The 15,365-nt window shown below is 39.4% G+C and overlaps 1 protein-coding gene and 1 long non-coding RNA gene across 2 annotated transcripts; both read left to right on the top strand.

The window, feature by feature from the left end:
• The first annotated feature begins 8,788 nt into the window (after positions 1 to 8,788).
• On the top strand, positions 8,789 to 9,139 carry LOC131431198 (uncharacterized). Its single transcript, XR_009229654.1, has 3 exons — positions 8,789 to 8,906; positions 8,961 to 9,031; positions 9,086 to 9,139. It is a non-coding gene; the product is annotated as an uncharacterized LOC131431198 (long non-coding RNA).
• Positions 9,140 to 11,372: 2,233 nt separating this feature from the next.
• LOC131428613 (uncharacterized) lies at positions 11,373 to 14,677 on the top strand. The gene is made up of 3 exons (XM_058592659.1): positions 11,373 to 11,505; positions 11,833 to 12,339; positions 12,405 to 14,677. Exons 1-3 carry the CDS (start codon positions 11,373 to 11,375, stop codon positions 14,675 to 14,677), a joined length of 2,913 nt encoding a protein of 970 aa, XP_058448642.1.
• Positions 14,678 to 15,365: the final 688 nt, after the last annotated feature.

Here is a 15,365-nt window from a genome sequence, read left to right as displayed (position 1 = left end):
TTTGATTTGCTTCGTGCACTTTTCGCTGTACGAAAATCGTTCGAGAAAAATGTTCCGAACTGTGCTAAATATCGTAGAGAATTCCACAATTTGGTCCTTCTAAAAGGCAGAAATGAATCCTGTACAGCATCTTGATAGTTTCTTTCAATGAAATATACAAATCCGAAATGAGACAATCGACGTCAAAAATCGTTGACAATTTTAGTAATGAAAAGGGGGAAAGTTTCGCCATTCACACAATCGATCAACTATTAATTCAAATTCGAAAGTGTAAAGAAATCGTTTCAGTTTTATTCGTATTCACGACATCCAGCTATGTCTCTGACATTACACACCCGTACTTTTTACTCTGAGATTCTTGCCAATTTACCTGAGATTCTTGCAAAGCGACACAACAAAGTATTTCATCTAAACTCGCATGACCCAAGATCAAAGCAAAGCCATGAAAGCTTCAAATCGTTTTATGGCACTTTTTGTCTTGCTGTCTAGCAACAACCTACCTCTAGCATGCTACTCGCAGGACTGAAACGTTAGCTATAATTTCGCTTCTATTTATAGATTCGCATGCTTCCAACAGTTTCGCTTTTGCATCGATTGACCAATCAGAGCGATGCTTTCCCTTTGATATATCGCTTACTCTTTCAAACCCGTTGTCTATGGCAGGGAAATCCGCTATGCCGAAGATGTTTAGCAGACAAAAAGGACACTGCTCGCTACTAATCAAAATTTCAATCATATATAATTGAAAATACGTGGCTTGATACATTCTAATCGAAACTTAGAAATATTTCCAATCAAATGATGAAATAATATTAGTAATTGATACAAAATAGACTGAGCTGTAAGTGTTTCTGATTTGCACCCCTATATAGAAAATAAAGATGTGTTCCACATCAAAATTGTAAACTGATTCCGTACTAGTAAAGTGAAAGTACGTTTTGAAAAAAAAATCATAAGTTATAGCTCGATTGCTTATACTATAATTAAGTAAGCTAAAATGCTAGACAAAGCTTCACATCATTAATCTATTCCCATATTGAGAGCTGGGATTAAAAACACAATTTATTTACTAACAAATATAATCTAAAAACAATTCATTATTTGTATTTTATTTCCATGAGATCAAATTTACTATAACTGCAATCGAATTATTCCACATTGCCCAGGAAGAGACTTTGAAGGAAATCGAAATGAAACACCAGTTTCATTCCGATGCAGATGTTTTTGCGCATGCGGGATTGCGCGATCCAAGTACGGATTCCTGGGAAGGAGGTGATAGTGCTCGCTATCAACTATCATTTTCTCGTAATATTCTGTTACGCACAACAACTGTTTAGACGATTCGTGGTTAACACATTTTCTTTGGAAACTGAAGAAATCTTTCAGAACTAATTCTACCGATGAACTACGAAAAATCATTCGGAAGGATTTTCGTTCATTTCGACGAGAAATTGAGAAAGGGCTTCAATTGTATTTTTTGTAATGATAATGAATACTAGTAAGTGTACTACAGTTCAAGTATAGGCACCAAAACATTTTAGTGCCTAAATTTTGGTGCCTAACTAAAAGGTTTCATAATGTGAGACGCAGATGGCTCAACAATCGCTCAAAGGTTTTTTGGTATCAGGAACAGTGCTGTCAACTGTTTTTTCCAAAAATCTGTATTAGCCGAAAACATTTATCTGTACAATATCTTTCTCGAAAAATCTAACATCGATTTAGTGCGGAAACTGATTTTGCGACCAAAAAAAAAAGGTCGCTCGACCTGGTTAACCCCTATGGAATCCAACACAAAAACTGAAAATCGGTATTTATCTGTACGAAAATTGAAAAATCGGTATTTTGAGAGAGCATATCTGTATTCCTGTATCGAGTCCAAAAATCGGTATAAATACCGAGAAATCGGTATAGTTGGCAGCGCTGATCAGGAATTTAGTGCTTGACTTGATACAAACGTAGATTCAAACCTTCCAGATTTAAATAGCAAAGAAATTAACCTCTGTCAAGATTCACATTTCCAACCAGAGATGCCAGATATTTTCAGAGAAAATCTGTATTACCCTGTATAAAAAATCTGTATTTATCTGTATTCACTAAAAAAATGAAATTTCTACAATGAAATGATGCTGAACGCTATCTCAACAAATTATGGATAAAGAATGAGAGTTTCGTTGAGCATTTATTTTTCATATCTTCGTAGTTCACGAAAATATGTAAAGACGAAATTTAATATGAATGTTTTTTTCAACCACAATTAAATTTCAATTCCATATACTTTTCTAGATTTAAAAGTTAACTTAATATGCAATTTCAAGTCAGGTCATATAACTCTCAGACCGCAGGCAGAATAAACGCAAGAAGCTGAACTGAGCTGATGGATGACATTAGCAGACCAGCAGACTGCTAATGTCAGCAAGCAAAAGGGGCCATGTTAGAGTGCAAGCGATAAATCTGCTCAGCTTTACCTCTGACAAGGTCCTTTTAATTTACTGTAAGTGCATTACTCGCTTTGGTCAGTACCAAGTTTGCCTCTGCTTTATCGTGCTCACTCTGTCTAAATGTTTTTTTTTGTGTTGATCATCAAATATCTGCACACAAATTTTTTCTTCAATTTGTGATTTGTCCGTTGATTAATAAACTTTCATCTGGTCACTGCAATCAAATGCTAGAAGATTGCTCAGACGAAAACAGCTAAATTTTTCTTTATAACTTCTTGTGAAATCTGTATTAAATTTAGGGAATCTGTATTCTGTATTAGATCTGTATGAGGTTGTAAAAATCTGTATAATACAGATAAATCTGTATAAATGGCATCTCTGTTTCCAGCTCAAATTTCACAGCATGCTTTTTTCGATTACAGTGCTGCTAAATTATGACATAAAAGCTTCGGGAAAGCTTTTGAGTAGATCAGGGATGCCGGGCTGCAATACATTTGGAACAATTTGAGTTTCATTATACGACTGTGCTATTAGAAACATGTTAAATTTTGCTGCCTGAAAATAAGAAGTGAACTGAATTGTTTATTAGTTTTCTTCTTCTTCTTCTTCGCCAATTTGGCGCGTTTTCTTGCTAAATGTTTAAATTTAAATATTCAAGTTTTTCGGATATATAAGTAAAACTAATCAATCAATAGGAATGTGTTCATTGCCAATCAAATGTGTTAGTAGAAGTAAGCTGAAACTGAAATAATTTTTCTTGAGCAGTTTTCAGAAAAATTGAAGAAATTAAGATTTTCTTTTTTCTTGAGTCTGATTCTATTCAGAATGAACTGATTTGCTTATTTTTCAACCATTTATCGATTAAAATCAGGAAAAAAGCCGCCTGAATTTGAACGCACACATGTTAACATTACTCATACACTTGCAAAGTGTCTTGCTCCTTAAATGAATGCAACGCAAAACATTCATAATGTTTATTCTTTCTCTTTTGACAATGTCAGTAAAAGAGTTGGATGAATACGCTCAAATAATTTTGAAGAGTATTTTGCTATAAAACTATAGCAGAACAATACTACAAATAGTTCGAGTGATAGTTGTAAATCAAAGTGTAGACAAACGTGTATATATACCACATATAAAAGATAACATATATACAGGTTCAAACAGGTTTTTTTTAATCTTGTGTAAATTTCAAATTTGCTATACGTTGGAAACATTACTGCCACCTACCCGATTATTCGTTGCGATCTTTCAAAACGTTCCACAACGTTCCGGAACGATAACAAAGTCCTGTTGCCTGTTATAGAAATATACCAACTAGGATAACAGAGGTATTTTGGCCCACTTTGTAAAAATATCCACCAAATGTTGTAATATCTTTGAAAAACTTTTCCTCAATAGGTAATTTATTGTGATTAGCTTCAAATTGAAGTACCTTGGGTTACCTAACTTCGATTAAATCCATAAAGATGTTTGTTGGGTGGGCCAAAATATATGAAGTGGCCAAAATACCTCTGTTACCCTACAACGATTTTAACACTTATCACACGATTTCCTTAAGTGTTAAAGACAGCTTCATTTCGATAGCGCATAAATCACACGAGAATTTGATCGGAATAAAACGAAAATAAACTTGTTATTTTAACCAACACCAAAACAAAAATCTAGCGTAAAGTGAATGTTGCACCCAAAATTGTGGCTTATGTGAAAGCGGCACTCAAATCGTGGTGGCACCCCGTGTCGATCGTGGTGCTACGGAATTCATTTGGAAATCAAATAATTAATTATTGAAAGAAACGTTTGCTGTTAGGTGATTTCACTCTTTTTAACAACAGAAATCGTTTTGAAAAAAAGTACGGGTGTGTAATCACAGACTAACAGACATGACAGTATGAGTAAATTCTTATAAAAATAATTTTTCGTGATGCAGTAGTTCCACCTATATTGTACTGCGCGAACTATTTACTATCTGTACACCCCTTGTGTTATGTAAAAGTTGTTTTACTAGTTGGTTTCCCCTCGTTTGTCAACACCGATCAGCTGCTTGCAGGGATGCCTGATTTCATCAAAATATTTGAAAATGAATCGTCACAATAAATTATTGGATTACGTTGATAATATATTTAACATTTTCGCGATGTTGGAAGGTAACCATTTATTTGACTCAACGTTGTTCATCTAGACTATTTTTTATTGTGTTGGTAGTTTTCACCCGAAATTAAGTGGCGGCAGACCAGAAGCAAGTAAATATTGTAACAAAACGGGTTTGATTTTGTATTGCCTTGAAGGATGAGAAGTAGGCACAATTATGTACATAGTTTTGGCAATACGTATTAAATCTGTTTCCTGCATGAAATTTGCATGGACGTATACAAATCAATACATTACAGGTAATTCTGTATGAATGGCAACTCTGTTGATAAATGAAAAAATAAACACAGTCTAGATGACAGACGGGATGTTTTTGATAGGGTAACGTGGCGCCATCATGACACTCGTGAGTACTGTCCCAAATAAAGGAATATTCGAAATGACCGTTAAAATGATTGAAGAATCTAATTTGAGTGTCCTGTCTGTTAGTCTGTGGTGTAATGTCACAGATGTAATGATGTGTAATGTAATGTCGAATATCAATTCCCAAGTAACAATTTTCGTTACGTTAGCTTGATTGTGACTAGTTTGCAACCAGATATTAGAGTGATTGTTACTATAACATCTAACCACTTGCATGACTAAAAAAGCGCAGTTTCTACTAGTTACTAAGTCGGTTAAAAATAAGTTGTCGTTACTTTGTAATGCCCTACTGAAATAACTTATCTTTTCATAACTTGAAAATAACTTGTTTTCAAGTAAACTAGTTGAAACTTAGTCACCATCGACATAATAAACATTGAATGAATCCAGAATACTTTTCTATCATCAATAAAAAAGCAGAAGAGTACTTTAAATCACAAAATTTATACAAGATACAAATTTCACAACGATTTTAAAACTGTCGAATGGAATTCAATTTTACTTAACTATTCTTTATGCGCCTTCAATCAGAATCTGTTCATAATGATATAAAAAATAAACAACAAGATATTCCTATGTTCAGAATGCTCAAAATTATTCCAAGTAGATCATTTTAAATTCATATATCATGAGAATTATAATATTATCACAATCGATGTTCAATCCCTATATTATTTTCTTCGTGTTTATAACAGTGCATAGAACAAAAATGACTATTCTGCCTTTCACTTTTTTCGCAAAAAGTAGTTTTGAAAGAAGTAATATCCTGGTTTTATTTGTGTTTCATACACTTCTTGAGACTCCATATTGTGTTTGCCATATTCAAGCCAACAAAGGTTGTTTTGTTTGCATTTTCGTTATCATAACGTTGAGAAAACCTACCGATAACTATCTGAATCAATGAAGAAATCATATGTTATAATCTTATGATATCTAAGATATTGCTACATCAATTCACCGTAACGATTTACATATACGCTTACGTATTTATAATGGTTTCGCAACCTTTTTTTCAACTAGTATCTGAAATCATAGCTGTGATTAAAGATATGTTAGAATCAAGTAACGATAACTTACAAATGATAGTTAGTTCAGTGTTTACGTTATAAAGAAACACTGCTGTCACCTAGTTTTTGTGCTCTTGTTGCAACACAGTTGGGTTAAGTGGTATCAAATCTAGTTACGGGTTGCTACTATTGAAGTCAAATAAACTTATTTTCAACTAGTAGCTAGAAGCATTGTTGTGATTTAAGATATGTTTGGATTGAGTGACGATAGCTTATAAATTATATTTAATTCAATATGACACAAAGATGTTATGATTGGAAACCTAAATAACTATTTCGTAACTAGTTATGTTATGATGAACCCCCCCCAACTAAATAAAAGCACGACCAAAGCGTTTGAGGTGTTATCCACGCAAAAGGTTTGCTTTCATTGCCGACTGCTTCACCTGACGACCGAAGTCCAAATGAGAGCACGACTTGAGCGTTTGAGGTTTTGTACCACGCTGAAAGTTTGCTCTCATTATTGGCAACTGTTGCTCCCGGCTATCGAAGTCCAAATTAAAGCACGACCTGAGCGGCAACGATACTCTGTAGAAAATAGTCATTGGCACGAACGTTCCAGAAGCGACCGTGAGCCTGTGAATGATGATGAGAGAGTTTTCAATCGAAAAAGAAGGCGATGCTCATAGTTTTCATTGATTACAAGGGTGTTGTGTATCATGAGTTTATTTCATAGTACCAGACCGTCAACAAGGTGTATTACTGTTCTTTACGTTTCGTCTTAGACTCGTCAGTGCAGAGCAGTTCAAATTGAACTGCTTATTGCAAACTTAAACAGTTCAATTTGAACCGATAAGCAGACGAAAAGTTAATGCTATTTGCAAAACACTTATATATTTGGTACCGAAGTACCACGTCTTTCCTGACGTGCCGGTGTACTTCATCGAAAAGACCGGATGTGTGGGCGAACAACTCGTGGATCTTGCACCACGATAGCGCACCGTCACACAATGCCATCGTTACACGTGAACATTTGGCTAAAAACGTTACGAATACCATTCAGAAACCACTGGATTCACCTGATTTGGCTCTCTGCGACTTTTTCGGTCGACTCGAGAAACCGTGGAACGCGTTTCAGCACCCGAGATAAGTTTATGGAAAAATCGCAGATGGATCTGATGGTCATACTGAAAACTGAACATAAAAAATGTTTCGAAGATTGTATCAAGCGCTGGCATAAGTGTGTTGCAGTCGATGGGGAGTACTTTGAAGAGGACAATATCGATTTTGATGAATAATCTTGTATATTGAATTTTCTGAATGAATTCCGGGAACTTTTTAATCGAGGTAGTATACATGTTTTTATTCTCCAGGTCTAGAAATATATAGCTAGATCAAGATAGAAGGAAGACTTATCACCATCCACTACACCGTTGGTTCTCATAAAGACTTCAGAGAACCCCTTTGCTTCTAAAATCGCTAACTCTTTCTTGAACCGAATATCGATCGAGCAACATTGTTGTTGACAAACAGTCACCGTACACAATATCGGAAGTCTTATCACAGACTAACAGACATGACAGTATGAGTAAATTCTTATTAAAATAATTTTTCGTGATGCACTAGTTCCACCAATATTGTACTGCGCGAACTACTTACAATCGGTACACCCTTTGTGTTATGTAAAAGTTTTTTTTACTAGTTGGTTTCCCATCGTTTGTCAACACCGATCAGCTGCTTGCAATGATGCCTGATTTCATAATAATATTTGAAAATGAATCATCACAATAAATTTTTGGATTACGTTGATAATATATTTAACTTTTTAGCGATGTTGGAAGGTAACCATTTATTTTTCTCAACGTTGCTCATCTAGTTTATTTTTAATTGTGTTGGTAATTTTCATCCGAAAGTAAGTGGCGGTAGACCAGAAGCAAGTAAATATTGTAACAAAACGGGTTCGATTTTGTATTGCGTTGGAGGATAGGAAGTAGGCACAATTATGTATATAGTTTTGGCAATATGTACTAAATCTGTATCCTGCATGAAATTTTGCATGGACGTATACGAATCAATACATTACGGGTAATTCTGTATAAATGGCAACTCTGTTGGTAAATGAAAAAAAATAAACACAGTCTAGATGACAGACAGGATGTTTTTGATACGGTAACGTGGCGACATCAAGACATATGCGTGTACTGTCCCAACTGAAGGAATATTCGAAATGACCGTTAAAATGATTGAAGAATTTAATTTGAGTGTCCTGTCTGTGGTCTTATGGCGAAAACGCATTTTTTCTAAAAATATGAAAGGTATTTTGGACATGGCGTAATTGTAAATTAAACAAAATTGCTCTGCTTTTATTTTTATAGTTCTTACTTCAAATAGCTCGTATAAGTATTGGCCTACACTGAAAATAATTTGCACGCTAGCATCATGAGCAAAACATTTGAACTATTACTACATGTGGAACACATGAAATTCGTGATAATATACATTTTAAATACTGTTGATATTTAGAGGAAATCATGCTACATTTATCTGAAATGCACATAAAAATGATAAGATATATCGTTACCTCTAGATTCTATATGAGTTTCATACGAATGTCACACAATTTTCCACATAGATTTCAATAGAAACTCAGTTGATCGAATTAAGTGTGTTACGAAACCGCAGGGCTGATTCGTGCGCGGTGGTGAAGTTCAACACCGGTCACCGCTGTCAACGAAAGAGAGCATAGATGTCAGTAGAAAACGTCAGGCAACATAACCGCGTGCCAAACTATCGTCTGTAGCATAAGTAAATGTCAGTATACGCTGTGCAGTACGGTGCAGTAATAAACTTAAAATCTAAATTGCTAAAAATTTGATTATTGTATCTACATAGATAGCAGTACGGCTCGTTTAGGAGGGCATGCAAATTAGATTAAATAGTATCACAAGTAAGTCAATCGTATATTTAAATATTACTCATATTAATGAATTGTTGAACTCAGGGCACTAAGCATTGTTAAAAACGCTAATCACAGACTGTTTCGGATAGAGGTTAGAAGAAGAAGACGAAAATGTAAGTGTAAGATGATTTATTGAAATCGAATAATTATTACAGAATATATTACAGCTTTGAAGCTGCGATTTAGCTGCTATCAAGATTGTGGTACTTCCCCATCCGAACAATCTTCAAAGATTCTCCTGTGATAATATTACCATCACGAATATCGACGAGATGGAGGTGGCGAAACACTGCACTAAATGCGATCGCCCGGATTCAGTTGATAATCTCGTAGGATGTGATGTTTGTGAGACATGGATGCACTTTGGATGTGCAAATGTGACAGATTCCATTGCGGATATCAATCGCAGTTGGAAATGTGAGCAGTGCAGGGAAGAGGAATCCATGATTCAATCACGTGTGTCAGTCGGTCGTTCGTCTACAAGCAAATGTTCAAGTCGAATTGAACTTAACCTAAAAATGTTGGAGGAACAAAAGGCTTTAAGAATGCAAAGAATACAGCAGGAAGAAGCAGCAAAAGCAAATGTCAGGATGCAATTAGCTGAGATGGAGGAAACTTTCTTGAAGAAAAAGTACGAGTTTCTGCTAGCAGAAGCAGATAATTCAGAAGATGGAGTCAGTAGGAAATCGAGATTGAGCAGTCGAGCTAGCAAGGAGAAAGTACGGACGTGGCTTAGCAAGCAGGAAGTGGACACATCACACAATGTGAAAGTAGTGTCATCCAGTAATCCTTCGCCAATGATCGTTAACACTGAAGCAGCTCAGCAGTCTGGTATTCCAGCTCTCATCACTTCAAGTCCACCTGCATCGAACGTTCCTGACATAGCAGTTTCTGGTCCTGCATCAGCATCAACACCAAATTCAACAGATGGTAAATGTTTTCCGTGTTCTGCTGCTGAGATTGTATCCCACGATTTGGTACCAGTGGGTTCAGATGGTTATGTATCTCATGCGGAAATAACGATCGACGTTCCCCGCCGAGCACCGGTGAGTTCTTCACATAGGACTAGATGCAGTTCGTTCATAGAAACAAACATTCTGGAGCAGATAGGCACCGATCGAGTCCAGCGGAAGATTACTAACAGTGCACCGCCATCTATTGTTAAGTTTCCTACCAGATCGAATTGTAATCAACAATCAGAAATAATAGCTAGTAATAACAATATGTTAGGCACGAGTAGGGCACTAGAGTACGACTACAATGCGGTCATACATTCCTCTAGTAATAGTAGGCCAATGATCCATGATACGCTAGTAGTAACAAGTGTGTCAGCAGTACCTCCCGTAACCTATAGGTCCTTGCCAGTGTGCAGCTATAATTCCATCTTTCCACAAAATACCTTTGCCTTAAATCAAGAGTTAAAACCATATGCTCCCGCGCACAGTGTTGCGGCCAGTCGGTGTGTTGCAACTAATCCAACAAAGTCATGCTTGACTGGGAAACATTATCGTCGGATGGGAGGCAGTACGGTTAACTTCCAATGCCCTGGGTTATCAGTATCGAGTGTGCATACTGGAGCAACGTTAAGTACTACTTGTCAAACGACATGGACCCGTAACAAACCCCCCGGGTCTTTTGGCGGTGATGTACCAGGGATGGTAAATAATTACATACCGCTTTCATCACAGCCAAACGTTATGCTTACAAATAGTGGTAACCGTGCAAATACGAATGTGTTGATACCACCAGTTTCCCACGTCACTTCACGTCCATTCGATATTCCGTTCCTTCAGCCGTCTGTACCCTCGTCCATATCCGTTCCTCAGATCGAACAACGACAGCAACAGTATATAGATCGACCCGCTGTCCCAGGGCGCTGTGGACCAACGAATGAACAAATGGCCGCAAGGCAAGTTATGCCAAGGGAGCTACCGTCCTTCTCCGGAGATCCGCAAGATTGGCCAATATTCTACAGTTCGTTTTGCAATTCGACTGATACATGTGGATTCAGTGACGCAGAGAATCTGGCGAGATTACAACGTTGTTTGAAAGGACAGGCGTTAGACGCAGTAAAAAGTCGATTACTCATGCCGCAATCGGTCCCATTCGTGATTGATACACTGCGTCGATTGTACGGTCGACCGGAAATACTTATGTACTCGCTTCTTCAGAAGCTCCGAACAGTTCCTTCTCCTAAGACTGATAATTTGCAGTCGCAGATAGATTTCGGTCTTGCGGTACAAAATGTTGTAGATCACATGAGTATCGCTAATCTGTCTGATCACTTGTGTAATCCGATGCTTCTCCATTCTCCATGAGCTAGTGGAGAAACTTCCACCTCAGCTCAAGATGCAGTGGTCTTATTACAAAAGTAGATTTACTTGTGTCAACTTGGCGACCTTCAGCGCGTTTATGTCGGAACTAGTGCTGATGGCATCGGAGGTTACACTCCCTATGGATGCGCTTACCCTCAACTCCAAATCAACTAAATCAGGCAGAGACAAACCGAAGCTTTATATACACGCTGAGGAGATACGGGATGGAAAATCCAAAGCCATCGAGAAGAATGGGGCGCTACCAGAGCAAGGTATAAAGGCTTGTGTGTTTTGCGATAAAACAAACCATGAGATTGCAAACTGCAAGCAATTCAAGGCGCTCGATATCGATGATAGATGGAAGACCGTTAAGCAGAAACAGCTGTGCAGAAGCTGTTTAGTGCCACATCGGAAATGGCCATGTCGTACTAAAACAGAGTGCGGTATTAATGGTTGCCGAATACATCATCACAAACTTCTGCATTCTGAGAACTTTTCCAGTAAAGCTGATCTAATAAGCGTCGCCGGTAACAAAAATACGCTAGTACACCAGAATCTACACCGTACGATGTCGTTTTCACTATTTCGGTATTTGCCAGTAACGATACATGGAAATGGTAAACAAGTCCACACGTATGCGTTTCTCGATGACGGGTCCAACTCAACCTTACTGGAGTGTAATATTTCGTCGGCTTTGGGAATCAAAGGACCTACAGACGGCTTCTGTCTAAGTTGGACTGGAAATATTACCAGAGAGGAAAAGGAGTCGCAGCGTATCAGCGTAGTAATTCACGGAAATGGAAAGAAGTTCAAGCTTCATAACGTGAGAACAGTACAGAATTTGCACTTACCGGCACAAACGTTGGACTACGAAGAACTGTCTTATACTTTTCCTCATCTGAAAGGTCTTCCTATCCAGAGCTATACCAACGCAGTTCCTGGGGTAATCATCGGAATCGAGCATATCCGGCTATTGACAGCGCTGCGAACGAGAGAGGGTAATAACAACGAGCCAGTGGCGACTAAAACTCGCCTGGGATGGTGCATCTTCGGAAAGAGCTCCCAGAACAGTAACGTTATGGAGCAGTTGAATGTACACATAGACGGTATGCAGACGGTATGTCAAATCGTGATCTGCATCAGTGGATGAAACAATTTTTCGCCGTTGAAGAGTCAAGCGTGACAGTAAAGCCGGAGGCTGACGAGGACAAACGAGCACGTCAAATCATGGAAACCACCACTCAGCGGGTCAACGGTGCGTTCGAGACGGGATTGTTATGGAAATACGATCACATCTGTTTTCCCGACAGCTACCCGATGGCACTACGGCGCATGAAAGCGTTGGAGAGGCGGTTGAGTAAAGAACCGGCTCTTGCATCAAGAGTGATGGAACAGATTTCGGAGTACGAAATGAAAGGATACGCCCATCGTATCACTCCGGAAGAACTTCAATCTACGGAAGCGAGTAGGGTCTGGTATCTACCACTAGGCTTAGTGCAGAATCCCAAGAAACCGGACAAACTGCGGCTGATCTGGGGCGCCAAGGCTCGTGTTGGCGGTGTGTCGTTGAACGATATGCTATTAAAAGGTCCTGATCTCTTGGTGGAACTAATTTCGGTACTGTTGCGTTTCCGACAGGGAGAGATTGCAGTGGTAGGCGACATAAAAGAAATGTTCCATCAGATCAGTGTTCGGAACGAAGACAAGCAGTCACAGAGATTCGTTTTGCGTATGCAGCCTGAGTTAGAACCCCAAATCTTCGTCATGGACGTATGCACCTTTGGAGCTACCTGTTCACCGAGTCTTGCGCAGTTCGTCAAGAACAAGAATGCAATGGAGTTTGCCGAAATCTTCCCAAGGGCGGCGAGGGCCATCAGGGATAACCACTACGTGGACGATTTTTTGGACAGTGTAGACACCGTAGAAGAGGCTATTCGATTAGTCAAAGAGGTGAAATATATTCATGGACAGGCGGGGTTCGAGATCCGTAACTTCAGCTCAAATTCGGACGAAGTTCTAACGGGTATCGGTGAAACAGTTGAGCGACAGCAAGTATCGATGAACCTGGATAAACTCTATACAGAACGCGTTTTGGGCCTGATCTGGATACCGAAGGAAGATGTCTTCACATTCGATTTGAGCAACATGAAGGAGGAAATCAAAGCATTAGTTGAAAGCGAAAGTATACCAACTAAGCGTCAAGTCTTGAGAACGGTCATGCCTCTGTTCGACCCGATGGGATTGATTGCACACTTTGTTGTGCATGGCAAAGTTCTAATGCAGCAAATATGGAGAAGTGGAACGGATTGGGATGACCTGATATCGGTCGACTTGCGAGATGGTTGGAGGACTTGGTGCCGACAGATGCAGAAACTGAATGCTGTCAGCGTACCTCGTTGCTTTTTCAAAGGGGTCAACAGTTCCATGCTCAAGAATGTGGAAGCTCATCTCTTCGTAGACGCAAGCGAACTAGCTTGTGCGGCTGTTCTATACCTACGATTCTGCAGTAGTGGCGGGCCTAGATGCGTGTTGGTAGCGGCAAAAACCAAAGTTTCTCCGTTGAAACCGCTATCTATCCCACGTCTTGAGTTACAAGCGGCGATGATCGGAACGAGATTGATGGATTCTGTGCTTAAATCGCTAGACATCAAAATTACTAACCGCTTCATTTGGACGGACTCTACTACCGCGCTTTGTTGGTTGCGATCCGACAGTCGACGATACCACCAGTTCGTAGCCTTCCGTGTAGGAGAAATTCTCACTACAACCAGCGTAGATGAGTGGCACTACGTACCTTCGAGAATGAACATCGCCGATGCTGCCACCAAGTGGAAGGACGGGCCGAACTTTGACCCAAACAGCCCGTGGTTTAAAGGACCAGAATTCTTGTATCAAACACCAGATCACTGGCCCTCAGAACCGTCATTGAACCGAGCAGAGGCCGAAACCGAATTACGTTCAGTGTTTCTATACCACGGAACGATTCCTTATTCGTTGATAGATGCTTCTAGATTCTCAAACTGGAATCGTTTACTGAGGACTACAGCATACGTACTACGAGCTGGGTGCCGATTCAAAGGTGAAAAAGTTATCAAACCGTGTATCATGTCTAAGGAGGAATTGTTTCTAGCAGAGAACCTTTTATGGCAGCAGATACAAGCGGAATCGTATCCAGGTGAGTATGCCATTCTACGTCGTAGTCGAGAAAACTGTACAAGTCCAGTTTCAATACCGAAGTCTAGTGCACTATACCGACTGTCGGTTTTTATTGATGAGTACGGTGTTATCCGGATGAACAGCAGAATATCCGAGGCACCAACTGTGCCGTACGATACCAAGTTTCCGATTCTACTACCCAGAAAGCACGTTGCGGTACATCTTCTGGCCGAAAGCTATCACCGAAAGTTTCGCCATGGGAACAACGAGCTCGCGTTACTGGATTGATTAGACCATTTACTGCGGTACATCTTCTGGCCGAAAGCTATCACCGAAAGTTTCGCCATGGGAACAACGAGCTCGCGTTACTGGATTGATTAGACCATTTACTCATACAGGATTGGACTATTTCGGACCAATTCAAGTGAGACAAGGTCGTAGTTTGGTAAAAAGGTGGGTGGCATTATTTACGTGCCTTACGATACGTGCTGTACATCTCGAGATAGTACATAGTCTCTCCACCCAGTCGTGTATCATGGCCATCAGGCGATTTGTGGCTCGTCGTGGTTCTCCGGAGACTTTCTACAGTGATAACGGGACGAACTTTCTTGGGGCAAGTAACCTACTGAAACAACAGATACAAGATATTCACGAAGACTGTGCGGTAACCTTCACGAGTGCTAAGACAAGCTGGATTTTCAACCCTCCATCGGCGCCTCATATGGGCGGATCCTGGGAGCGAATGGTGCGCTCAGTAAAGGCAGCCATGTTAGCGATTGCAGATTACCCTCATCATCCTAGTGACGAGGTATTGGAAACCGTAACGCTAGAAGCCGAATCGATCGTTAACTCTAGACCACTTACATACATCCCATTGGAGGCGTCGGAGCATAAGTCGCTAACACCCAACCACTTTCTGTTATACGGAACGAAGGGAATTACACAACCAGAGCTACCAGTGAACAAAGGAAAAAAC

The sequence above is a fragment of the Malaya genurostris genome, chromosome 2, assembly GCF_030247185.1.
Source record: "Malaya genurostris strain Urasoe2022 chromosome 2, Malgen_1.1, whole genome shotgun sequence".
NCBI lineage: Eukaryota > Metazoa > Arthropoda > Insecta > Diptera > Culicidae > Malaya > Malaya genurostris.
This window is presented reverse-complemented; position numbering and strand designations above follow the sequence as displayed.

Excerpts from the sequence above, each read along its gene's own strand:
- LOC131428613 (XM_058592659.1), top strand. The coding sequence starts at position 11,373 with ATGGATGCGCTTACCCTCAACTCCAAATCAACTAAATCAGGCAGAGAC. Across the intron at positions 11,506-11,832 it reads TGGGGCGCTACCAGAGCAAG|TAACGATACATGGAAATGGT; the intron begins GTATAAAGGCTT and ends GGTATTTGCCAG. Across the intron at positions 12,340-12,404 it reads GTTGAATGTACACATAGACG|AGTCAAGCGTGACAGTAAAG; the intron begins GTATGCAGACGG and ends TCGCCGTTGAAG.